General features: G+C 40.3%; 3 protein-coding genes across 5 annotated transcripts; 1 reads left to right on the top strand and 2 right to left on the bottom strand.

Annotated features, from left to right (window-relative positions):
- The first annotated feature begins 1,977 nt into the window (after positions 1–1,977).
- On the top strand, positions 1,978–13,919 carry LOC121324939 (transmembrane protein 101-like). 2 transcript variants are annotated; one of them, XM_041267149.1, is made up of 4 exons: positions 1,978–2,058; positions 11,633–11,813; positions 12,160–12,306; positions 13,234–13,919. In XM_041267149.1, exons 2-4 carry the CDS (start codon positions 11,670–11,672, stop codon positions 13,540–13,542), a joined length of 600 nt encoding a protein of 199 aa, XP_041123083.1. In that variant the 5' UTR covers positions 1,978–2,058; positions 11,633–11,669; the 3' UTR covers positions 13,543–13,919. The 2 variants fall into 2 exon arrangements, with proteins under 2 accessions (XP_041123083.1, XP_041123082.1); XM_041267148.1 differs by lacking the exon at positions 1,978–2,058 and adding an exon at positions 10,482–10,915.
- Positions 4,716–8,392, bottom strand: LOC121324940 (guanine nucleotide-binding protein G(I)/G(S)/G(O) subunit gamma-T2-like). Of its 2 annotated transcripts, none has more exons than XM_041267152.1 (3): positions 8,139–8,392; positions 5,674–5,763; positions 4,716–5,123 (listed from the first exon to the last, which is right to left on the bottom strand). In XM_041267152.1, exons 2-3 carry the CDS (start codon positions 5,755–5,757, stop codon positions 4,998–5,000), a joined length of 210 nt encoding a protein of 69 aa, XP_041123086.1. In that variant the 5' UTR covers positions 5,758–5,763; positions 8,139–8,392; the 3' UTR covers positions 4,716–4,997. The 2 variants fall into 2 exon arrangements, with proteins under 2 accessions (XP_041123086.1, XP_041123084.1); XM_041267150.1 differs by lacking the exon at positions 8,139–8,392 and adding an exon at positions 6,869–7,006.
- A 4,794-nt stretch (positions 13,920–18,713) lies between the features above and the next one.
- Positions 18,714–24,734, bottom strand: LOC121324623 (protein LSM12 homolog A-like). Its single transcript, XM_041266709.1, has 5 exons — positions 24,576–24,734; positions 21,400–21,533; positions 20,383–20,492; positions 19,794–19,923; positions 18,714–19,338 (listed from the first exon to the last, which is right to left on the bottom strand). The coding sequence occupies exons 1-5, from the start codon at positions 24,700–24,702 to the stop codon at positions 19,246–19,248; spliced, it is 594 nt and encodes a 197-aa protein (XP_041122643.1). The 5' UTR covers positions 24,703–24,734; the 3' UTR covers positions 18,714–19,245.
- Between the last annotated feature and the right edge of the window lie 3,038 nt (positions 24,735–27,772).

Genomic DNA, 27,772 nt, shown 5'->3' with positions numbered 1-27,772 from the left:
CTGATCTAGCCTGTGTTATGTACTACATGTCTATAGAAGGCCACAACTAAAAGCACCTTAAACACAGACCTACCACATTATAAGAAAACACAGAATTTCAAACATTATAAAAAAAGGTACCGGGACAGGGAAATCAGACTAAAAAAAGTTGTAGTTTGCAGTTACTTGCTCTTCAATAATATTCTCTTATTTACAAAAACAATGATGACCCCAGACTGAGATTGACCCTGACCAGTAACTCTGGACAGGATGCGATAGAATTCCCTGTAGAGTCATCAGTACAGCCTAAAGGGAACTCCTTAAAAAACTACATTAGCATCTGGAAAGCATTAAAACAACAAGAAACCCTACCCAGACTCACTGCAACTGGTACATCTTTTTTTTTCTAATTAGTGTGTATATATATATATATATATATATATATATATATATATATATATATATATATATATATATATATATATATATTGTATTGTACAGCACTTTGGAAAGTCTGACTTCTGAGTTTTCACAGAGTAGCTCCACTCTGTTGCCATGGGCTACCGAGAGATGGGATTAGACCATGTTGGGATGTGTGGGGGTGGTGCCTGTGGCTTCATATCCAAGGGTCAGACTATTTTAGCAGTTTGTTTAAAGGGAAGATTTTGGGATCGAAGTGGCAATGCATTTAAAGACCATGCGAATGTTGCCAAACAAACCAGGGCCACAGGAAAACTTTGTATTGAGTGCCTGCAATTCAAATACAGCTTTCAAATTGCTATATAAGTCCCTACCAAGGCAAATATCAGTTTGATCTATTGAGGTCCTCTTCAAAACTCAGTTCAGATTCATTAATTGTAATTCATTAATTGCATGATGATTTTCCAAGAGACAAATCCCTTTTATTTTGCATAGATTTTAGCTGAAATATTATAAAAACCATGCCATTAAAAATACTATACATGTCTTTTTGTATCTATTTTGATGCGTTCTTATTGCTTACACCTATGCTATCAATTTTCTTAATGAATACCCTGGTATCTCTGAATAGATAATCGTTTCCTTTTTAAAAATATACCCTATTGTAATGATCAGGACATCTCACATGTCGAATGGTCCTTTGAAAGCAGCACCGCTGGGGACGGGGAGCCTGTGCCGGATAACTTCACTCAGATGACTTGCTCACTAAATATCTTGGTATCCTTCAATAGAAAATCACCTCCTCTTTAAAAATATGCAAGAGATTTTAATGAACAGTCAAGCAATTCAATATCAGAAAGACCTAGACAACGGGCTCTTAAGAAAGAGCTATAATGGCACTAGAGTCTACATTTTCCAACCTCATCTAACTTACAGACTTGTTTAAACCCGCAAGTATTTTTGCTTTGCATTGTTAGACTGGACAAAACAGTATGGGTAATTGCCTGCATTGCTTTATTCCCCCGAAAAAAAATAAAAATAAGACTGAAAAAGGAGAGAATTGTAATTATGGCAGTTGGCAACATAAGGCACAATTAGTTAGTTCAGAATAGTTCTTTCCTCGTGGGCGTTAGCATGTTACAGTGATTCAAAGCTTTTCTGGGCTTGGATTTCAGTGATTGTATGAATTGCATGTGTGGCCTATTAAAGTGTGTGTGTGTGTGTGTTTGGGGGGGGGGGGGGGGGGACTATACACGTATTTGGTTTTAAATCAAAAATCACAATTAAGTTGTATTAAGTTGATTGCACCCTGTTATTTTCATATAGTCGATACACCTTTTTAGAGCTAGTTAGCGGTCGTGGGATGGGGACAACAATTGGAGGCCTCTCACCTCCAAAACATAATCCAGGCGATTCACCAACAGAGCAAAATCCTTGTGAATAACTCATTATCTGTGTTTAACGTGCTGCTCTGCCTACATCATTAATTCAGTGCAAATGAGGAGGCGGCCTTATTCCACCCCTTTCATTTTGCATCCGCTAAATCTTTGTTTCGGGCAAGACTATGTGAATAGTAAATAGGACCGGACAGAACTGCACACGGTAATAATGTTTTGGGTATGGCAGTAAATGCATCGTAAAAGAGGACCAAAGGCTAAGGTATGGCGTTTACAAAGCTGTTTTTTTCTTTGTGTAACGCACTTGCGTTTTCAGGATGCCATTTTATTTTTAAAAAAAGCTTGGTAGGAAACTCCATAGAGTTGAGATTCGTGTTCAGTCCAGTGAAAATCTCTCAGCACCTGCCTTATAAGATAGAAGCTCTTTCCCTCTTCTGTACCTCTGTCCTTGTATCTCCCTCTCGCACGCCCAGCACACAGAGAGTTTAAGAATGCACCCGGGGGCTGTCTGCTTTTGAAAGAGACGCTGGGATATTCTGTGAACACGTCTCATTCCTGTGTCGACACATCTGGGAGTTGGAATTCTGTTTCAAAGCACGTGAAATGCATAACGAACCAGCAAAATTACATTTCCTATTGCTCTCTTTTCCTTTTTTCCTGATTTTTCATTTTTAAATGTACATAATTTCTTCCTTTCTTAGTTTTTTTTGTGAAACCTTTGTAACAGGATCCGCTCATATACTGTTACAGTACTTATAATAAAATACAGTTTTGAGACCACAGAAATCCTCAGATCAAAGGTCAGGAGTAAAAGAAACATCTTGAAATAAATTATTTTTGGTTTGTTTAAACCTTGTGTGTTGCAATTATACCTCCTTTGAAACACACACACAATGACATCTAGAGAATGTCATTTTGTGCCAGCCTCTAAGCTGTTCTGTTATCTAGACCACAGTCCACTAGGGGCTAGGTTGTGCAAACCTCCACTTATTTCGGTGAGAAATTGAAGGTTTTCACGATAAGGAAAATGAATATCGTCGTAAATCTTGAGAGAATTATTAGAAGAATTAGCAGCGCTGCTTTTCCTGCGTAACGCATATGGCTGAAAATGTAGTTGAAGAACATTCTAAACAATGAGTCACACCCCGAAGACACGGGGGTAGGTGCTGCATTTCTGGGCCAAGTCGTATCAACCAGCTCCCAAACAAGACAATCAGACAAACAGTGACATCTAGTGGTGATTTAGAAATATACACCAATATTTGCCACCAGTATTTGGTACTGCCCCGTCAGATACAGGTGAAAGTACCAACCGCGATTATTTATTGGTTTGCAGTAAATAATTAGAAATCAAATATCTTGGAATCATAAATGAACATACTTTAGATTTTCGGTCAAAAACAGACAGCTTACGAAAGTTCACGAGATTTATTTTACAAGCCTGGGCTGTAAAGGTTATTTTGAGGATAACGTTTGCCTTATATTAGAATTACCAACCCTGCAGTGTATCTATCAAGATGAAGTACTGTATATAACACAATTAACCAACAAAATACAGCACTTCATGACCCTTCACTTTTAGGCAAAATTCCCATCTTAAATAGCCTTACCCTTTAAGATAGCATTTAAGAAGCATTTATTGAAAACATATACCACCCCTATATTTATTTGTATTTCTTTCTTTATTTATTTATTTCTGATGGTTTATATGGAGGAAACTTTTCCTTCTGAGCAGAGGGTTTGTAAATCGTATCCAAATGGACATCTAAGCAGCCAGGAAACAACTCTACCTGCGTTGCCTGCAGGCTGCGTGACAAAATGGATCTCATCCAAAACACACATTTCCTGCTGGGTGTGATCTGAGCCTCTCTGCGTCCTGTCAAACCTCTCTGCCTCTCTGCCTCTCTCCCTGGTACCTACCGGCTGCGAGCCAGGGCTGCACAAACAACAGCAGCGCCGTGGGAAGAGGCTCGCGCCGCGGTGTTAAATGTTCAGCGCGTGTTGCAGCAGTCAAAATGTTTGCTTTCTTTATAGTAGTCGGAAGTTGTTCAGGAATTGTCGCTAGTACCTTAGCGATATTAGTGCCTGTTATTACTAACACTTTCTGGGTGGTTCATTATCGCGATTGTTTTGTTTTTTTTAACCTTTTATTTATTATTTGTTTTTAAAAAAAGAGCAGTAGCAAGTTCCTATAGTAAATTTAGCATATCTATCTATCTATCTATCTATCTATCTATCTATCTATCTATCTATCTATCTATATATATATATATATATATATATATATATATATATATATAAAAAAAAATCAAAAAATAAATCAGAACAATCACAATGGGGATCAGTGATAGTGGTCCTCCTAGTGCTAAAAGAAGATGGGGGTTACGTATAAAACTACCAGACTGAAAACTGAATCTCCAGGTGAAGAGATGCTAATGTACCACGTCATCTCCACCGTTTCTTGGATCATTTTAAGTGTTTTTCAGGAACTGCCCTTGTTTGTTTCAATTTGATATGAAAAAAAATCCCACCTCTTTTGCACCTACTCAATTTTATTAACACGAATCACACAGAAAATGCAACGAACCACGAGGGAAACAACTTGACGTCATGCATTACACTATGTAACACAAGTGAGTAGTTTTTCGAGATTTACGATTATACTGTAAATACAGTATAATCGTAAATCTCGAAAAACTACTCACTTCTAAATATTTTGTAGTCATTTTTGTATTACTTTAGTATAAATACTAATTTGGATTCATATGTTGTTTTTTTCTGACTTTATGTGAACGAAAAGACACACATTTGCCCGTTTTCCTATTGGAAATAGTGATATTTTAAAATATCACTGTCCTAGTCACAAAAGCAAAGTTTGTGGGGAATAATAGCCATGTTCTATACTTTTGAGGCATAAGCAATTAGGAAATAACATTTAATACCCAGGAACAAAAAAAAAAAAAAAAAAAAAAATTGTTACACGGTGTTATCAGATCAATAGGTAATCGAATCAGGTTCTGAGGGCTCTTTTATCAGCTTCCAACCTGTCCCGATCGCTGTCTTCTCTGTGCAGCTCCCCTCTAGGATCTACCGGCTGAATAAACTACATTCATTGTAACTGATTGTATTACTTATGTATTTTTTCGACATCTGTGTTAAAAAGAATGAAACCGAACAAGTTGCCGAGGCGCCCCCCCTGTGTCAGGTAATTAAACAGCCTCCTTTCTCTTTGAAGGGGTTCTTGTCTTCGGGGACGCCTTTGAGGAGGTGGTCCTCAGCGGCCCGCGATTCGATCCAAGCCACCAGCTCCTTCGCCGTCGTGGAGACCTTGTGAAAAGGAAGAGATCACAATCAGTTTGCAAAGTCTCTTAATAAAACTCAGCAAAATCTTAGAGCACAGCTTTCGTTATTGTAGAGCATTGCTAGAAACCAGGGCGCACGCATAATATAAGCGGGGATAAAATGCTAAATTATAATGAAGACATGCTACGGTAAACTTTTAATTCGGTGACCCCTTATATTATACTGAACCCATCATAAGCCAAACGTTATATACCAATCATGAGGTTAACGTTATTTAGCAGACGCCTTTATCCAACGCGACTTTCCGAGACTAGGGTGTGTGTATGAACTGTTCATCCGCTACAGAGTCACTTACAGCAATGTCTCACCCCAAAGACGCAGCACAAGGAGGTTCAGTGGCTTGCTCAGGGAGTGAGCCCGGGACCTCCTAGTTACAAGCCCTTTGCTTTAACCGCTGGACCACACAGACCAGCTTCAAAGGTCCCTCGTTTGAACAGAATTGAAGGCATGTAAACCGGTATGACACTTCAAGACGTCATTTTACATGTAATAAATACAGAAGTCCGGTACGTACCGGAATCCTTTCGTTCTTCACTTCCTTCTGTAGCTGCTCCAATTCCATCGTCAATATTTCTTTCTCTGAAAGGTCACGGGCCATTTTGCCCTAAGGTGAAAATGATCAAAACAAAAGGTTAGGATACAAACCCGATAACAGACCTGTAATAAATCAATCAGACATGTGAGCAACATCCCATTAGACCCCCCAAAAAACTGTTTGCTACATATTGCAGGTGACTCATCTGCAATAAAATCAAGCACATTCACATGCGCCCACAATAAACATTACTTGGGATAAAGTGACATCTAGTGGCAGTAAGTGTAAGTGCACTGTAAGTGTAAGTCAACAAAAGCTGCTTAAACTGTATTTTTAATGAGAGTATTCGTTTAGTTCAGGGGTCTAACACACACGCGCACGTAATTGTACATAACTTCTGTTTTGTTTGTCCGTGGCCAAGATGTTGTTTTTGTGTGTTTTTTTTTTTTAATGTCCGTCAGCATTTGACCCCTGGATTAGTTATTAAACAAGCAGTAATTCATAAGCAAGCGTCGCGAATGCAGGGGAAGCACACGTTGAGCGAGGGTTATTAATTGCGTTGTGTTGTCTGGTATCCCAACAGTGGATTAAAAGAACCACGTACACACGTCTGCATGACTAAAAAGATGTACATACAGTATAAAGAGAGCCAATCCATAATTCATTCATACAGTATATTTAATCGTACACTGCTGAAACCCTGAATACAGGTTAGAACCCAAACTATACCGGGATATGGCAAGCTAAGTGTAATACAGGTGAGCGCGCCGCGCAGCTGCAAAGCAAGCACATTAACGGTGCATTTACTTTGAGGTTTTTATATATATAATGCAGAGCATTTGTTTCTTTAAAAAAAATGTATACTACTAAAAAATATTCAAAGCTGAGATTTCAACACAGCAAATCCGATATAGAAAACTGATACAGACTAGTAACAAACGAACTTCAATGCAAATACAGCTGTCCATTATATCCCATTATAAAGGAATACTGGCGATCTCATCAGCTCAATACTGTTTAAACAACACTCACCTGTTCAATCTACTACCACGCCCCCTCCCCCCCACCCCCCCAAAAAAAAGCCCATTTTAATACAGAGGACCCCGTTTTATATCACCTCACTTGATATCATGCCCCGTTTATTTCCATGAACCATATTCCTTTGAGAAATTACCTCTTAATATCACCTCGCAAACCCGCTTACTGTCACGTTGTGTGCAGGCTGTCAAATGCTGCGTGGCCGGGCTTTACTAAGTAACCACAGGATAGACTTGATTCCCAGCGCAACTAACAACCAATAATCATCTCGGCTGATAAACTGACATTTTGTGCAGCCTATCAAATACTGCGTGGGCGGTCTTAAAGGGATACAGTGCACTTACAAAACACCAACGTCACCATTTTTTTTTCTTTTTTTAACAGTCACAAAAAATATCTACCAAGCGCAACGCCTAATTGACTGCTTTCATCAGTCAGCAAGTCATGCCCTTGATAGATAATGACTGTTTCGCCCCGGTTAACCATACAAACTGAATTTATCCTGTAGTAAATATGCATTAGTTCAAATGTAAAAGAACGACCAGCATTTAAACGCAGCTCTTTAAATCTCTGTTGGTTTTCTTGCTTTTTTTTTTTTCTTGCACTCGTGATGTGCTGTCACACGTGAATTATGCCTGCACCGCAACCAGGATATAAAGCGGGTTCATCTGTGTACTGAAACACTGTACCGAAATGTGTCGCGCTGATTGAAAAGGTAGTTTAGAGGCTCCGGTACACCTGTGCACTCTTCTACCCTCAATCTACCTGGTCTGACACTGTGACACGCCTGGAGTAAAGTCTTCCTTATTTGTGCTGGTAGGTTTCTGTTAGCAGTTACTTTGCCAATCGGGTTTTTTTTTTTTAGTTTATATCGGTTTACAGGGGTCCCAAACTGTTGTCCTATTTTGTACATCCAGCTGCACCGAGTAATGCTGTTCTGAGACAACACTGAGACACATTTTCAGGAACAGTGGCTTGAAACCTGGTTCCAAAAGACCTCCGAGAGACCTAGTTTGAGGCATCTTTGTTGTATTCAACCCCGTCTGCCCCGGTGTGCACGCAGTCGCCTAAAAACTAGTCTCCGAAACCAAGATCCAAGCCACAAAGTGGCTTCGTGTTCCCACAGCTCTTTGAATAACTGGCCACTCTAACTTCAAAAATTTGCATTTTAATTTTATATATAGAAAAGGAGGTTTGTTTGTTTTTTGGGGTTTTTTTTTTTTTTTTTTTGGAAAAGCTAAAATAATTAATTTTTTTCCCCAAAACTGTTCCAAAACTAGTAAAAACAAAACAAAACAAAACTTCCGGACTTAAACTTCTGGCCTGACCTAGATGTATTGTAGATGTATAGAATACTGCAATGTCTTTACTGCCGTATTATGAAGTCAGTTGCAGAATGCACTTACCTATTATCTTGAGGGACCAGGACTGTAATGAAGCGACGACCCTCCTATAGCCTCATGTGAGTTTGGTGACTGATAACCTCAATCTGACTGCTCCCCTCTCAGCCTCACCGCTACATGGACTCCTCCAGATGGTCTGGGGAGGGGGCCCAGATGTCACAAAGTCCTTAAGCTCATGAACCAATCAGGCTAATTAGCTTGTAGTCTCTCAGCTCTTAAGCATATTACTCTGGAAGTGATGGGGGTGGGGGGTGCACTGGGATTGCCACTCCGCTAGTTAACCCCCCCCCCCCCCCCCCCCCCCCCCCAATATAGCAAGTGGTCAAAGCTGCATATTCTCAATGCATCTATGAAGCATGATAATATGAAGATACGTTTCCTTGTAGAAAAAAAATACCATTGTGATACCTTTATAATATCAGCATCTAAACACAGCCCAGCATATATATTGCAAACAGTATTGCTAGCAAAGAAACACGTGGTTCCGATACACTGTCTGGTAGTGATATGGTAGCAAAGGACGCATGTGTTGCTTGGTCATGTCATTGTGATACAGTACCACTGGTATGGCAAAATGTGTTATCTCCGTAGTACTGTTGTACCAATGGCAGCCTCACACTATTGTGGCTGGCCTTTTTTGTTTTTTTTTTTTTTTCAGAAACAGTAGTGCAATTATTGAACCTGCCAGAATGTGTATAAATATTAACAAAAGGTTATATTGTATTTAGTGGAACAGGAACAGAAAGAGAAACTCTTTTAACAGGCATCACTGCTCTGAGTGTACTGTCTTCCTCTACTCTTCTGTGCTTCCTTGTATTGGGTTGAATTAAACATGGCGAGTTGTAAATAGCCAGCGCTTAAACAGCAAAGTCACATAGTGCTCTGTGAAATGGTTCACCATGGCCTGTAGCAACAAGGTGAGCTACTTGTTTCACAATTGTTATGCTGTTATATTGTTATACTCTTACACAGACTTTATTTTTTAAAATTTGCAGCCATTGTTGTCTTATAAAACCAGTACTTAGCATTTTAAGAACTTGAATAGTTATTTAATAGTTGACAGTTTCGTTTACTTGTCTAAAAAGAAAATGCCACTAGCAGCAGATAATTTTGACCAATTGGAAAGATCTTCTTCTCCCAGGAAAGCACCTCGTGCTGCATGCGTCACACTGCCTAATCCCGCACAGAGAGAGCCCGCAGTTACTCCCAGATTAGCCGATGAATCCGGTCTGAGAATTACCCAAGACAGACACGTGACAGTGCAACGAGCAATATCAGAAATATTAGGACTTGATTACAGTGCCATTGCCTTCACCCATTACAGGCAATGGCAGCGCGCTGCGTTCTCCTCGGTTACTGCAGTAGTTTTTCACTGTGCAATTTTACCTCTCCTTGCCATACCTCACTGATCTTCACCATTCTTCGGCTATACTTTACTATGGGAAGTTTTTAACCCTGGAATCAAGGCTCATTATAGTTAGGCTGTACACAGAGTTCCTGATTTTTAATAGCAGAACTATATTTATACCCCCCCCCCCCCCACCTCACTGTGCTTCTTTGTTCTCTGATAGGAGATGGTTTGGTATTCAAATTAATAAGAGGAACTAGTCTAGTCCTACATTTCACTTGAAAGATATTATCTTTGCGCTGGTCTGCTACAGCAGGAGCTGGGTTGTTCAATAAAAGGGTACTCTGGATAAAAACTAGTGCAAACTATCACAGCGCCTCGTTCTGGAACTCGTTCGTTCTGAACAACAGTGGATTTAGAATCCATTAATCTCGTTCTGGAACTCGTTCATTCTGAACAACAGTGGATTTAGAATCCATTAATCTCGTTCTGGAACTCGTTCATTCTGAACAACAGTGGATTTAGAATCAATTAATCTCGTTCTGGAACTCGTTCATTCTGAACAACAGTGGATTTAGAATCCATTAATCTCGTTCTGGAACTCGTTCATTCTGAACAACAGTGGATTTAGAATCCATTAATCTCGTTCTGGAACTCGTTCATTCTGAACAACAGTGGATTTAGAATCCATTAATCCAGGTCCTTAATTTAACTCTGACGAGCACAGTGGAATGTAAGCGACGTGTGTTCGTTAGGTTGTCATGCAACAACAACAAATAAACTGCATGTGAAAATATTAGAAACATTATATCATATATTACATTTAACCTACGAACACCATATCAGTGACAATAGGTCTCTTCACCGATTAGTAAATCCGTGTGAAATTCTAAAGTCACCTGTTTGCTGTCTACACTCCTAAAATAATCAATTTGCAGCACACTTTTTTTTTTTTTTTTGCGCTAAGGATTCGATACCTCCAGGGGGTAAAACGTTTGTCCAGCAGCCGGCAGAATACGCAGTTTCAAGAAACTGTCCTTACAAAGCTAACACGAAATTCTCCCTAAACCAGTAAGGTCAGTATCCTATAGTGCAGCCATTACACATCTAAAGTAGTTCATGTTTGCAGTGAAGAAGCGTTTTTGCTACTTAAAAAAAAGCCCAGAAGTGACCAGAGGTGCTGACTTCCTCGGTTGTCCTGACAGAAACATTTCGTGCTACCAAACCACGGGAGAAACAAAACTGGAGTGGCTTCCTGTCGGGAACGTGAAGCTGTGTTGCTGTTTCCTCCCCACACAAGCATGGTGGCAGACAGCAGGAAGCGAGTCTTTAAGCTGTTGTCCCGGTTCGGGGCGATTATTCTGACCCGTTTCGGGTTCTGGAACTGTTTCAGTATGTTAATGCTGTTCGCCGAGCGGGCCGACATCAAAAGGTAAGCGCTGATTTGAGATGAAGTGTCAGGCAGAGATTCAGAGGATCTGCGCCGGTAAGTATTTCCGCACCTTGACTTCAGCCTGTCTGTAGTGAATACGCGGCATTTCCACGAGAGACGGGTCCCCTCGCCTTTTCATTGCTTCAGGTTGAATAATCAGTATACCTGAATCAGCCTGGAAACTTTTACAGATTAAAAACTAATTAGAATAAATACACTAAAAGACCAATACAAAACTGCTGTGATTGGTGTCGTATGAATTAGAAACAGATGAGGTTTTTAAGTGTGTGTAATATATATATATATGTGTGTGTGTGTGTGTGTGTGTGTGTTTTTTTTATAAAAGTAAAGCGTCTTTGTAAAAACAAATGAAGAGGCGTAGGCTCAGCGACGATGAAATGAACTATGAATGATGTGGTTTGAGAAGAACTCTGAGTTTTATCATCAGTCTTGCGGTATTATATGGTACTATAATTATAAGGGGAAGTTTCTGAAAATATACAAGGAGTATATATATATATAGATAGAGAGAGAGAGAGAGAGAGATCATTTCCAGATGTTATTTTGATAACGCCCTCTTAATGAAATGCTGTCGTATCTATAAAGTCATAACCCGGTAAATGAAGTAAGTAGTTGTAGGGCAGTAATTGTATTTAGCAGATGCTTACCCATTACTGTGTGTCGTCAAAAGTGAAAAACAAATCTGTTTTGTTGCAGGAAGCCCGATATTCAAGTTCCTTACCTGTACATCGACATGGGCGTTGCAGTGCTGTGTGCGAGCTTCATGTCCTTCGGGGTGAAGCGGAGATGGTTCGCTTTGGGTGCCGCGCTGCAGTTGGCAATCGGCACTTACGCGTCTTACGCAGGGAGGCAGGTGCATTACGGAGACTGGCTGAAGGTAAGACTTGGCTAGACCTCCGTAAAATGCAGGACTTAAGAGGACAACGCATGGGTGGCCTGCTTATCCTCGTTATATAGCATCCCTTCAGATGCATTGAAGCAACGGGCAGAGAAAAACACTGTTCTGGGCAGTAAAATGTGTATTTTATACATTTGGATTTGAACAATGTTTATCCAGACATTCAAACAATTAGCTTGCAAGACAGGAATAAGGTATTTTTCTTTGTATTATGTCTGGCTGACTTTTGACACTGAGGCTTTTTCAGTCGTGTTCCAAAACTAACAAACAAACATGCAATGAAACTCTGGCCAAACAACAGAAGTGAACCTCATATTGCCGACAGGTACGGATGTACTCTACAGCCCTCGCCGTTACTGGCGGGTTTCTGGTTCTGGCGAGCGGGGCTGGGGAGATATACAGGCAAAAACCGCGAACCAGGTGGCTGCAGTCCACAGGACAGGTCTTCCTGGGAATCTATTTGGTCTGCGTGGTAAGTAAAGCATTGTTTACTACAATATCGGACATGGTGCTGGGCTTGTGCGGTACAATGTAGCACCACAAGAGGGCAGTGTTTCATTGCACACGCCATTTTCTAGTCTAGCCAATTCCGGAGAAGCGTTTGTGTCGGGGATGTCGATCAAAAGAGCTAACCTCGCAGCTGTAAACAACAGCTTGCAATGGATTTACCTCTTTCCCGAGACTTAACGTCATCTGCCAAGTGAAATTTTATTTATTCAAATGTAAGGAACGGCATGACGTCCCTAACCCAATGAGCAGATATGGGCGGGGCAGCCTGCTCAACCAGTACATTTCTGATGGTGGCCACAGACACCAGCGTTAGTCCAAGTTGTTCATAAGCTAGGTGACAGTGACCGCTAGGGACGGATGGGCCAATGAAGACTATATATTGGAAACTGTATACACTAATCTGATAACACTAGGCATGTATAAGAGGTCAGGCGAGCTGTAACTAGAGTAGAGGGGGTGGGGGGGGTCATGTTTAATTTTAGATGTTTGTAATCGGGAGCTGGTGGGTCTGTTGTAGTTGCCTGCTATAATAAATGTAACACAGGATTAAATTAGGTCTCTATATTAGAATAGTGCCAGTACCATCTAGCGCTGCTGTGCCAGTAAAGCTAAAGGATATTCTACACTAGATTGTGTTGCCTCTTGCTGATAAAGTCATGCAGACAGCTAGAATTGAAGAGCAGTTCATGAACTGAAACATGTAAGACGTTATGAACAAGAAAGGTCCTTTAACAAAAAAATAAATAAAAATCACTCAATTATTTCAGAATTTAAAAATAAAAAAAATCTGAAATGAAGATGTAAAGTTCCTTACTCTTCAATGGCAAGTCATGTATTCCCACCCCTGTCGGTTCCGTTTGCTTATACTCGGGAGTGGGGTTTTTTGCAGGCATATTCCCTCCAGCACAGCCAAGAGGACCGTCTGGCATTCCTGAATCACATTCCCGGAGGAGAGATCCCACTGCAGCTGCTCTCCGTGCTTTATGGAGTGCTGGCGCTCTCCTTCTTCTCGGGGTACTACATCCGCAGCGCCGCCCAGATCCTCGCCATCATCATGCCCCTGGTCATCCTCTTCATCAACGGGAACCTGGGTTACTGGCACCAGGGCCACCGCGTGGAGTTCTGGAACCAGCTGAAGCTGCTGGGGCAGAACGTGGGCATCTTTGGGGCCGTTCTCATCCTGGCCACTGATGGCTGAGCCTGGCTTGCTTTCACAGTCTCATTCAAGTAACGATGGGGTGGAAAAACACTAAAGTGAACTCGTTTCACAATCAACACTTTAAAAAAAAAAAAAAAAAAAAAAAAAAGAGCACGGGGGTCAAAAACAAAAACTGAAAACAGAGACCTACATGTATGTATGTATGTATGTATGTATGTATGTATGTATGTATGTATGTATGGCAGCTGACTGTTTGATTATATGCTCACGTGTATTGCTTGCAGTATTATCACATCGGTTGAACTGTCACTACAATATTCTGGTGCACTTGCAGATTTGATAGAGGGGTAGAGCCAGTAATACATTAATGTAGGATTACATGCCTTTCTCTTGATTAAAAACGATCTTGTGCGTCAGTAGAGTTTGCACCATGATGTATTCTGCAGCTAAAACTTTTTCCCCCTTTTTTTTTGTTTCCATCAGTGTCGTTAGTTTCTGATGATATTAATCACCTGAAACTTAGTAAACTTGTGCTAAAGAATATCCTCAGCAAGTTTTAGCACAGCTGGATAGGTGAGCTCTAGATATCTGCAACCACTAGCATACAGTCAGCCTCCAACCCCAACACTCTGCTACACTAAACAGCTAGGGATACCAGACTGTGATACACTAAACAGCTAGGGATACCAGACTGTGATCCACTAAACAGCTAGGGATACCAGACTGTGATACACTAAACAGCTAGGGATACCAGACTGTGATACACTAAACAGCTAGGGATACCAGACTGTGATACACTAAACAGCTAGGGATACCAGACTGTGATCCACTAAACAGCTAGGGATACCAGACTGTGATCCACTAAACAGCTAGGGATACCAGACTGTGATCCACTAAACAGCTAGGGTTACCAGACTGTGATCCACTAAACAGCTAGGGATACCAGACTGTACTACACCAAATAGCTAGGGTTACCAGATTTCCAAACTGAAAATTCATTGAAGCTGTAGCAACTCTGAAGCAGTTAAATTAAGTACATAATAACACAATCATAATAATAATAATTATAATTTCTTTATTTAACATTTCTTTACTTTGTTTTTGTATAATATATTTATTGTGCTGCCAGCTTGCTGATCACAGTTTTGAACAGACAATTCAACAATTTCACTGTTTCTGACCCTGCCAAAAAAAAACAAAAAAAAAAAGAATGGTGAAGCTGTGGTCTTGGGAGTTACCAGGCTTCAGGCTTCTTCCTATAGCAATTCTTGCAACACATTCAGAACTCGCAGTACGGCGCGCTCGATCTGATTGAGATCAGTTGATTCAGTGGGAAATTATCAAGCAAAAATCATCCCAATAGGCAGAGTAAGTCGGTCAAGCGCTGTAATCGACCACGGATGTAGTAGCCGCTAGAGGGTGCTAGATAGCCGTGTTGAAATAATAGTAAAAATTACTTTATAGTAACACAGGGTTAGGGGTTGAGATTAGGGTTAGGGGTCGGGGCTAGGTATCTACTGGCATCCTGTGGGATGATTTTTGTTTTATATACACACACACACACAGAGAGAGAGAGAGAGAGAGAGAACACTAACCCTTTAAAAATAAAAACAAACCAAAAGTCAGATCCAGACAGGCACCGTGTCCAAGATCAAGTTTGATCAGGGAAAAAGACTACAACACAGGTAAACCTTTCGTTTTATCTACAGTTTGCAGGGAAAAAAAAATAGATTAATAATAATCATAATAATAATACATGTTCAACGGCAGTCTGAAGTATTTTGTTTAGTTTTGGAGAAAGTGAGGATTTATATTCAAGAGACTACTTGGGTACACCGTGTTGTATGAAAAAAAAAAGTAAGTATTAATTATTATTATTTTGGTTTCTAAAAATAAATGAACAAACGCTGTATGTAAACCGAGAGTTTACGGGAATATAGGATCTGTGTTCATTTACATGCTCGTTCAGCTACAAAATACAAATCTCATTCTCTGACCTGAATAGCTACACGCAAACGCTGCGTGCTACACAACCAATGTACGGATACTCGCATGTTCGTATTTCCACTGCTTAAGAGCAAGAGTCTAACCAAATGTGTTTTCACACACATTGCCAAGATTTCAAGGACTTTTATTGATTTTCACGATTTCAAACATAATGACAAAATCGTACCCTTAACAATCAACATTCGTATTATATGTTAATGCCTGCATACGAGTCGTTATCAACGGAACGTGCTTCGCTGATCCTCCGCTTACCGCACCTGATTGTGTTAACTGCTTCAAGGCTGTGTAGGTCCTGAGTTGTCTCTTCCATCTCTCTTAATCAAACGGAACTGGTAACCTATACTGCTCTGTTACCCTTTCCACAGCGTGAGGAAATAATATAATCCTGAGGCTACGAGCATTGCATGAGAGTAGAGCTTCCCTGGTCTCACCGCACCTAATTGCATCGGAAACTTTCCAAATTCCAGCTTCTTCTAAAACACCCAGCCATTCCCTGGTGGTTTAATTTAAACTCTGGAACAGGATACAGTCATGTTGTGTAATTCGAGTTCACATTTGCTGTCGCAGTTTTAGACAGTGCAAGGAGTGTCAATAAGATGTCAACCCAAGGGACTTTTTCGACCTGAAAAAAGAAACAAGGACCAGGGGTCACAAATGGAGATTAGACAGAGGGGCATTCAGAACAGAAAATAGGAGGCACTTTTTTACACAGAGAATCGTGAGGGTCTGGAATCAACTCCCCAGTAATGTTGTTGAAGCTGACACCCTGGGATCCTTCAAGAAGCTGCTTGATGAGATTCTGGGATCAATAAGCTACTAACAACCAAACGAGCAAGATGGGCCGAATGGCCTCCTCTTGTTTGTAACTTTTCTTGTGTTCTTATGTTCTTAAAATCAGTTATAGGCAGAAATGTAGCGTGGGAAAGATGGGCAGTCTGAACCGGAGACAGAACCATGGACGTGCTTTACCTAATCAAAGTGAAAAATCACCAGCAACTACAATGTGAAAACCGAGACTTTTTAAAACGCATAATGCTATCACATTGAAATACATTGTAAGCATGCATATATCCTAGATGCGGGTGAAATATGTTTGAAATATATATTAGACCCCAGATTATACCAAATTTTTCATATACAAAAATGAAAGATGTCTGCAATACTGTGTAGACTCACAACCTGAGGGTCAAAAAACCGGGTCCGCTCTATTCAGAAACCCTGTATTAATCCAATAGGAAACATAAATTAATACAATATTGCAACCAATTACTATTGCAGTAATATTGGACCTTGATTTATCTAACTTGTGCTCAATTTATTCCGCTGGCATTTAGTATCTCGGGTAGGCATACTGAATTCCCGGGACACCTACCTCAAAGCCGGGACGATCCAGGGAAAGTAGGGGCAGGTGGCGACCCTAGCTGTGTAAGCACTCACTTTGGGGTAGGAAAAACAAGAGAATGGGCTTGGGAATCTAAACATCAGGTGAGGTTGGCTATTACTTATGTTATTTAATGTGTGTTTGAAACAAAATCGCGGTTACCCCACTGCCTTTACTGGATCCACACCGAAGGTATATTTGCACAAATGCATTTATTGTCACTCGTACTCCTCACCTCCATTCAATATCATAAAGAAACTAACATTGCCATCTCCTTTTCACACCACCCAAATACAGTCAGACACCAAATGGCAAATATCTTGTTGGCATCGTTTACTTCTTTATTAGTATATCCATCAATTAGTTTCAGTCTAATAATTTCACCACAGAAATTGAAAATGTTTTTTTATTTCTTTAAAGTTGCTTCAAATGAAATCAGCATTTCGTGACCATTAATTAGATATTTCAGCGTCCTTTTTAAAATCTGGGATTTAGTCAAACGATTTATAATCTGCTGCGTTAATCACATTAACAGCACAAACCCATTTGGCTGGATTGCAATTTTTGAAGTCTAAAATGCTTTCACCTCTTTAGACCCTGTGTAGTACTGCTGGCATAGACATCATGTTAAGCATCAAGACTCCAGATTTGCATAAACTACAGATGAACTTCATACAGTTTAAATCATTTAAAAGTTAACAGGATTTAAAATAAAAAGGGTTAGAGGGGGCAGTCTCCTTAAACCAGGGGTGCTGTCTGCAGTAGCAAAATGAATCAGCAGCAAAAGGTGGTGGCTTGCTTCAAGAGTTGTTGTATATTGGTAAACCTGTGTCAGTCAAACATCAAAAGGGGAAATATAGAAGTACAGCAAAAATAAACAGGGGAAGCCAGGGAGATCTATCTATTATTAATTTCACAAATAGGCATTTGGGCTGCTCAATAGTTTTATTGGGCATCTAATTGAAAAGTACTCCTTTTAAAATTAAAAGAACATACAGCTGTACTTTCTCGCGCCAGCCTAGTTTTAGTAGGAGGTCTAAGCTGGAGAGTAATATTTACCAGTAGGCAGCTGTAACACCGAAGGCCCATTTGCATTACAGCACTCCCAGATCAAAGCAATCTCCGGTACTGTAATTGAAACATTCCAACAGAGGAAGAAAAAAAAAAAATACAGGCACATCAGCTGTAAAATACAAGAAGCCACTGACTGCAATCTCAGAGCATTGCACTTCACAACACACTGAACAATGGCATCCAGTCAACAAACAATACTGAGAGGAATCAGTTTGCAAAACTAGGCAGGAATGCCTAGAGGACTGGACTGTGGAGCAATTCAGGTTTTAAACTAAATTGTTTAAGGAGGAAGAAAGATGTGCCTACTGGTGGATGCACTGCACAATGGTCCCGTATCCCAGAGGTAGGACCTTGTATTCTCGTTATTTTAAAAAAACATAGCACAACATTGAAGTATCGCACCTGATGCTTCACAAACACAAGGAAAGTAAAGGACTCCCTGCATAGCAGTCGCTGTTCCAGATAACTCATTTTGACAGGGTTAAAGAACCCCCAAAAAGTATCAAGATTTCTTTAAAAAAAAAAAAAAAAAAAACCCCCAACAACAAAAAAAACCCATAAAGTAATAAAATGACACGCTCAAAAGAGAGCTGTGACATCACAAATCCTGCCGCATAGATTTCAGTCAAGAAATTTCTTTTAAAAAAGTTCAAATTTTTTTTTGTCACTTCCACTCGAGTGACTGTACCCTTTTCTGAATGTTCCTACATAATTAAAAAAAAAAAACATTTTCTTTCAAAAGCTATTATTTAGTCAGAATTTTTTGTTACTTTTATTTTTAGAAAAATGCCGTGTGGGGTTTCAAGTCACATTGTTTTCATGAAATGATACAGAAAAAAATATATAAACCGGTTTAACATGGATACACAACTAAAAAAACAAAAAAACACACACAAAAAAAAAAGACTGAAAATAAAACTAACAAATTTTCTGACCATAGAATTTTTTGGAGATTACAAAAACAAAAAAACAAGAGCATTATGTGGAAGGGGGACGAAGGGGGGGGGGACGAAGGGGGGGGGCAAGAGAGGAAAGGTAGGAAAAAGTTAGTTTAATAAACTGTATGGTCGTTTGTTAAAATTATTTCTCTTTAAAAAGTCTAAATTGAAAATTCTGTCAGCTTTCTTTTCTTTAATTGTTTACGTCTTCCAGACACAATGAACTGATGGAACTAATCCCTCCCACTGCCGGACAGACTGGCAGGCAGGGGCAGGGGGAGGACACACGGCACAGTCTGTCTGGCAACAGAAAGTAACACCCCGTCCCGAGGTTTCACTGGCTCAAGACGACAAAGCGGAGTCCTTCTGTGCTTGCTGTGCCGTTGAACGCTGCATTACCTTCTGAGTTTCCACATCTTTAAAGTGTTTCTCAACCTGCAAGGCAAACGGAAAGCAGAAAGATGAGTCGAGCACAGAGACCGCCCTGCCAACGCAGACAGAGATTCAGACAACTTAGCCCACAAGCCCCTGCTCAAATCAGGGCAAGGACAGATTGCAACCACTGTAAAAGACGAGGCATAAAACAGAGGTTCTATTGCAAGCGACTCTGCAGCAGCAGCTGTTGATACAGAGTTCACCTGTTAGTCTCTGCAAGTCGCTTTGGATAAAAGCATCTGCTAAATGACTAGTTAATAATAATAATGATGTGATTCTGTTGAAGCTGGTGCAGATGGTACAAAACCCCCACCCTACACACAACAAAAACTGTCAATTCAACATGTGTGTCAATCCAGATAAAAGCCGGCATTAAGAAAGTTTCCGACTTCTCTGGGATTGCCCCGCTGTTGCATTTCTCTACTTTCTTCTCCTGTGCGCTGGGTCATACTTACTATTTTTCGTACATGGCTTAACGCGCTTCCCCCTTCTTTGCCTTTACAGTTGTCGACCTGGTAAGGTGGTGCGATTACAACATCATCCATCACAATGATATTCTTCTCCTGCCATTTACAGTCTTTGATGCTGGAAAGCAAGAAACAGGTTTTTTTGGATTTTTTTAAAACCACTGTCCTACAAAAGAAGTGCTTGACAGCTGCAACATACAATGCAATTATTACCAAAGGTACAGTGATGCATACTTAAGACACACTAGGCACGAGATTTAATGAATGCAAAATATCTTGGCAGTCTTCTCACAGATCCAGGTAATCAAGGGAGCCCCAAAATGAAATAGCAAGTTAGTTGTACACAAGGAAAGAAAGCCCAGAATCTCATGTTCTAGACTTAGAAACACACTTTATAATGCAGACTGGGGTTTTGAGTCAGTCTGGTCCAAAATGCTGATTAATGATTATAGAAGTTTCTGCAGAAGCAGCAAGAATGCTTTGCTTACTTACTGGATTTCATTTACCATTGACTTGCAGCAACTTTTGTTGGAGGCCAGCATCTTAAGGTTCAAGTTTTTCACTTCACTTCACTTACGTTTTATGTATAGTCTGAAAAAGCTGCTGGCCCTCCACAGAAACGCCAGCACTAACTGCATACGCTTGGGATAACTTGTCTTCCTTTTCCGCCCGTGCTCGGATGGCAAGCTGGGGAGAGAGACATTTCACACAAACCGTTCAAACCTGTGGAGTTTCATTAACAAAACAGAAACGTGAGTTTTATTAGGCAAGAAATGTACCAACACAATCAAGATCTATTATCAGGTGAAAGCGCTTGTATATATGGAAATGGTAAAAGACTACTTCATTCTACACTCAGTAACCCAGTTTTGAAGTGCCGGGGGTGGGAGACAGTGACTTTAATTGGCTACACTGTCATTATCAATGTATACAGAAGAAATACATGGATATATGGCAAATACAGTACACAGACTCTTGTGACCTCACTGTATGGTTAAACCCACACTAACTAGCAGAGAGTAAAACCATCATATTCTAGCAGAGTACCTACTGAGCTTCTTTACCATCTACATTAACAAAGAAGTGAATGCAAGGGTTACAGGAATAGGAGTACCATCTAGAGCAGGGGTCTCCAGCCCTGGTCCTGGAGAGCCCCTATCCTGCAGGTTTTCTAGGTGTCTTTACATCATCAGTGGCTAAAGATCTGGAACACCTGTTAACCTTGACTAATGAAGCCAATAATTGGTTGAATTAAGTAACGTAGAGATTGGTTGAAACAAAAACCAGCAGCCACAGTAGCTCTCCCGCAGGGTTGGAGAACCCTGATCTAGAGACTCCAACTGGTACTTAATGAGTAAATTAGATTTATTTCAGAGGCGTTAATGTAGTACATTTAGACACTGCATCCCCTGGTAACAGATGAAACATCTTTACTAGTGCTGCCTATACACATTGATACAATTGGGCAGGAGCAGGAGAGAGATTAGTAGAGCTGAGTGCCCAAGGTCACATTCATGTCCCCGTTCTACCACCTCCGGTATTCCTTTAGCAAAGGGGTAAGAATTCGATCACTACAAGGTTCTGAAGCACCTACCTTGTTAACATTCAGGGATGCTAGAGGAGGAGGCGTTTCAGTGCGGTCGTTTATTATATCCACACTCGAAACATAAGCTAAATTAATCAGGAGAACGTCGCTGAGGTTGAGCTTTCCACTGGAGGAGGGGCATTCTGCAAGGGAGCCAAGTCAAGGGAATAGCAACTGGAAAAACACACAAGTTTTAAACCTGAAACCATTAGGCAGTTAGCTGCAATACAACAGGCAAACTCATGGCAAAATAGTTTCTGTGAGAGTAAGAACAAGATCTAAATCTAGCACTAAGGATACCACAATATATTCCAATACCATTCAGCCGCAAGTTGCGGACTTCCATTACATTGTAAAGCAAAGCTGTGCTTCCAGCAGTGGTAAAATGATTCACTGTACTGTACACCTTTTACATGACATTGTAGCACAGCAAACTAATGCCAGATCAAAAGCATTGCAGCTGTAGTCATCACATCCACTAAAAAAATTGGGACCGAAGAGAGAGGGGGTGTTCATAAAATCTATCCCTGTTACTACTGTAAAATTGATTAAATGACCCCCTGTAAATAATTAATGGAGATTCCAGCACATAATATAACTTTAGTGTAAAGTCCAATAAACATACAGTAAATACCACCAATGGAGGGCTGGTTATCACATTAAGACAATGAGGTAGAAAAGCATTGCCCAAAACAATCAGATAATCAATGTATCAAACTCATCAATACATGATAATCATCTCACCCTTATCCAGTCTAAGATCTAGAAGCCCCTGCCACCTAAAAATCCACACACAAACTTAACTCTGTGCCATCTCATTTATCATTGCTCTTGGGGCTGGGGTACCACTCTGCATACTGGGTACTCCTACAGCTTCCCAGATACGACAGGGGATCTCATAGCAAGCTGAAGAGTGACAAAGGAGTCAACCAGGTTTGAAATTCATCTCAGCCATATACTGTACCTTTGTTTTCACAAAAAGTTTCAGATTTCATAGAAACTCAAAACTGACAACAATTATCCAGTCATTACTTCGTTTAGACAGGCATCTCCACTGTGGAAGACGGCAGGCCTGACATACTTACATTTAACAGATTTTGCCAAAAATATACAGAAACGAAGATAATACACAGCTGTGTACTTGTATAAAATTGTATCCAAATTGGCCGATTTAATACGTGTCAATGTTATCACTGCGGTTCACAGATTAAACTTCAACAGCAACAGGAACCAAAATCTGCATCAAACTCTGCAACCGTACAATTGCGTACAAATACCAGCTCAATTATTATTCATCTGGCTTTATCAGCTTGACCTGGACTGCAACTTTGTTTTAACACCGTTGAGTTTGCAGTACATTGAGGAAGGGGCGACTCACTGCGCAGTCACACCACATGGCAGCCCAACAGTTTTTCTTTGTTTACTTACAAGAAACTGGTGCTTCCATAAGTTGCATTTAATTACTATGCCTATTAAACATGGAAATGATGGATGGAAAGGCAATTAGTCAAGCAGTCCAAGGACAAATGTACTGTCCCTCTCTGAAAACAAAGCATTACCTACAGTATACAGCTAGATTTCAAGCGATTATTGTAAGCATTTTACATGTTTAAGGGCTGTTGATACAAGTCACTAACCTAAACAACTGTATGAAACAAGTTAACCCCTATTGTGAACGGTCTGTTTTCTAAACAGAACGTAGGACTTACTGTACAAATTTAACTGCGTGTGACAGCACAGAGAATCAAACAGTAGGTAGGGAAGCAACAGCATACAGCGAGTTTATCATTATCCCGATGATGCAAAACAAACACTGCTCCTCTGAACACAGTGTGGGACTACATCATGGCTTGCAGAGTGGTAACAGCTGCAGTCCTGGTTATAACCTCGGTGGTCTCTACACAGAGCAAATCACTCTGCCCTGGTTACAGACGGTTTAATTCAAAACAAACGTTAAAGAAATGTTGCGTCAGTGCGTCACTTTTGAACGCATGATGATTCCCTTAACTATGCCAGGTACTGCCGTTGGTCTTTTATTTGAAAAGTTAACAGTATGCACTAACTACCAATCGTTAAAAAAATAAATACTCCAGACCACAACATAAAAACAACAGGAATACAAAAAACACATAGCCGATACTTGTTTTCCACAGCAAAGCATATGAAATAAAACCGATAGTTTCACCACAGATTTCTTCAAACCAATTAAATAAATATATGCATGAATAAAACATTAAATAATTCAATTAAATTACTGTACACGCAAATGTTTAAAAACTGACCCTAAACAGGGTTGTCTGAAAAATATGAGTAGAACTGAATACACTCCTTGAATGCTTTATTACAGGGCGAATGCAGCCTTCCCATTGAAACAAACAAACCACAATATCGACATCCTGTACTTGCATCTTGCTCGATCACCACCGACAAGGACTATGGAAATACACCCAACCAGCCACGTACATTAGTTAAATAGAGACCTTGGAATAAAACGTTACAAATAAAAAAGTCACAACAAACAGGAGGGATGAAGATCTCGTTAACGGGGCAGCAATCCTCAGACATGTCAGTACGGCTGGGGCAACTGACTCATTTACACACTTCATCTCGACAAATCGCCTGCAGTGTCGCGCTAAAACAAAAAGGACACCCATCTCAACTCAAATGGATTTGTAACAAGTACCAAGTCTACGCTTTATCCGCGAATTTCTCCTTTTAAATTAAATGAATGGACACACACACACACACACACACACACACACACACACACACACATATATATATATATATATATATATATATATATATATATATATATATATATATATATATATATATAATATAAGCATTAAAAGCTCCCATGGTGCCCCTCTGGAGCTGCCAGAGAGCGTCCCGTCTACCCAAGGATTGTGCTCTAGAGACAACCCTAAGGAACCTCCATGAGCTCCACTATGAAGCGCACGCATGCAGCCGCCTCTGCTCATCTCCCGGTCCACGATGCGCACAGCCCTGTCGGTACCGGCTCTGAGTGTTTCAGGTTAGCCCATTCTACCTGGTGGGGGTGCCACTCTCTAACTACGCCTGCGCGGCCATCGGCTCACTGTGTCTGGATAGAGCTGTAACCGGTTACCCAGGCCCCTCGGCGCAGGCGAGGCCTCCGAGTCGCCGATGCGGTAAAAGGATACTCAAAGTCAGCATCTTGGACTGGTAGTCGAAGGCCACGACCTCCCCCTGGAGGCGCTGCCCCAGGCAGGTGAGGCAGGAGACGTGGTTGCCGACGCTGAAATACTCCCCCGGTCCAGGAGCCGCCATCTTGTCAGCCAGGAAACCGGAGCGCCAGCCTTACGTAAGCCTACGCTAGGCGTCATGGGTACCGGGGGTGGGCGGGGCCGCAGACGCATCACCCCGCGCGTTCAGAGCCGGGCCGGAGTGGGACGAGCCGGGCCGAGCCGGGCCGAGCCGGGCCGGAGTAGCGCACGGAGGGGGGTTTCTTATTAGTAGTAGTCAGAGATGCATTGTTTTTAACAATCTGTTGTAGTTGGGTGGTTTGTGTAACTATACTGTACCAACAAACAGCCTCTGCCGTTTCATGGACAAATTCTATATATATAAGCATTGTCATATTAAAAAATGTTCAATAGCTATTATGCATGAATTTAACAACTACCTAGTCTCATTATATTATATTATATATATATATATATATATATATATATATATATATATATATATATATATACACACACACACACACACACACACACACACACACACACACAGTACCAGTCAAAAGTTTGAGTACATCTGCTTGAAATCAGGTTTTTCTTGATTATCTATGCTTTTAACTGTATAAACTTGTCTGTAAACACTTAATATTTAATTATATGATACGTGTACTTATATAAGCAGATAATCGTAAGTGAATTGCATCTAGCATCTTTCTGGCCTTGGCTATGACACGCATGACCTTGAAGACGTGCTTTGCTGTGTGTTGTGTGGCGGTGACTCATTCCCAGAAGGGGCCGGTCCGGGTCCACACAAACACGAAGCTCTTTCGCACTCTCAGCGCCCTTCCAGAACTCGCGTACCGCGGTAAAGATACTTTGAAGTTCGATATTCATTCGAGTCCCCACCATTGACCTTCCAAACCAACTTTATTGAGAAACGGACCAGTTGTGAATATATTCACAACCAACCGAGGTAAACACGACATGCCACTCGGAGTAACTCAGCTGATACATTTAAAGAACAGATGAAACGTAAAGATAGGTCTAAGCGTCAAGCAACTTTGATGATATTTCTTGTATTATTTAATCACATTTAAATCGTAACGAGGTCTGGCGCAGTACGGAGACTAACCTCAATCATGACCGAACGGAACACTGCCCTATAATTAAATAGGTTTTTTTTTTTTAGGTTTCTATACACAACACAGCAGCCCTCAGCTAGATTTTGTCATTGCAACATTAAATAAGTCACCTGTGTATATAACGCATTGGTTCAACACTGACAACGTAAGTATGGGCCAAGCGCCAAGCGCCCTGTACCGTTCCTGGACTTTGTACGAGAAAGAAGCATGTCCCTTTTGCCTCCCTGTTTTAAACGTGGCAAAGGCCGGGCAGGGTAAAATTCAACTGAATGTACCACTGGACTGTACAGCAGCCAGTCACCGCCAACTGGGCCAGGGTGTTCGGAACCATTCATAAACTACATAACAAGCCTTATTTTTGATTCTGTGGCGTTGGGTTGTTGAGAAGAGCAAACATTAAACGGACGTTTGTGGGAGCTGAGAATTATAAAATGTTTTATTTCATAATACCTAGAAACAGAAATGTTAAGAAAAATACATATATTAATCCTCTACTTGTTGAAAGACGTCTGTTAAAAATAAACACACAGCGAACCAGACTGTGTGGCAGAAACGAATTCATTTATTTACACAAAGACAAATGTTATAAGATGATAGAAAATACCAGACTTTAAACATCGAAGAGGAAGAACAGCGAGCAGGTTAGAGACATAAGACAGACATTGTGTTTCTCTATTTTTGTCATCAAATAATAATAAAATGTATAGTGACAAAATGAACATCTTCAATACAATATTGCTTGTCAACCGCTAAAGACACAGACTCTAGTTCTACTGAATAGGACATTTAGCATCGACACTGTAGGATCCATCAGATGTGTTTTATGATACAAAAAAAAAAAAAATCCCTCCATTATTTCGTTTTTTAACCAGAAATAAAATTTAAAAATTACTTTTCTTTTTTTTCTCTGACCATCAGGAAAGCTACACAATGTATGTTCCCACTTGATTTATTAAACCTGTACCTGACATTGTATATTAAAACAGAGCCCTATCTTTGCTTCCTTTTTTTTAATTTATTGTAATTCGACAGACCTGACACTGACAGGCATATCGATACCTGCAGACTGAGTTTTACATTTTACACCTTAGTAAAAACTGCACACATTCTGACTCACGAAGCCCCCCCACCCCCCCTCAATGCAACGGGGGATAGAGTGTGGGGTTGTCTGGTTTGTTTTTCTTTCCTACTATAGAGATTGTGTTTGTAGACCCTTTACTTAGAATTAAATTCTTTCCAGCACTGAAGACTTATTGAAAGTTCTGCTAAATTAATCTACATATACTGTGCATACTAAAAAGACTTAACCCTTTTTTTCCGTTTTGGGGGAATAAGTTCACATAATTACTACAGCAAATGTACAGCAATATTTTTTGTGATGTGATAAATATGTCATATGTACTCTCAAAATTCAAGCCAGTATCAAATATCGCTTACATAATTTATTGCACATCAGCATTTTCCCCAAACCACCTCGTCCAGCTAAAATGGAGTAGAACCCCATCCTATTCTCTCCCCTTAGATGCACAGATCCATCCTTAACTGTAAAGATCTACATCGCTATCAACCAGACCCTGCCACCCCAAACTCTTCATATCAGTCAAGTTATATTTCTTTAAAAATAGATTTGTTGTATTAAAATATCCTATAAATACACCATTGCTCTTCTGCTCTGTTAATCTTGAAAATAATAAGACAGTATCATATTCAAAATACAACTTTTTTTTATTATTTAAATGTACATTCATTCAAAAATTGTTTAAAGATTCTTACTGGAACCAAAATCACAGCATCTCACAGACAGAGAAGCCATCATCTACTGTTAAATGTATTGCAGCGTGAAACAGTGACATTGTATTACATACTGTTACACCAACACATACAGACATAACAAGAGAGAGAGGAACATCCTCCATATAGCAGTGTACAGATATTAATAACCCACCAAGCAGGTCAAAACAAGGTGAACAGCACACAGGACATGTGTCATTAGCACTAAAGCTAGCAGTGTCA

The sequence above is a fragment of the Polyodon spathula genome, chromosome 12 (assembly GCF_017654505.1).
Source record: "Polyodon spathula isolate WHYD16114869_AA chromosome 12, ASM1765450v1, whole genome shotgun sequence".
Taxonomy (NCBI): domain Eukaryota; kingdom Metazoa; phylum Chordata; class Actinopteri; order Acipenseriformes; family Polyodontidae; genus Polyodon; species Polyodon spathula.
This window is presented reverse-complemented; position numbering and strand designations above follow the sequence as displayed.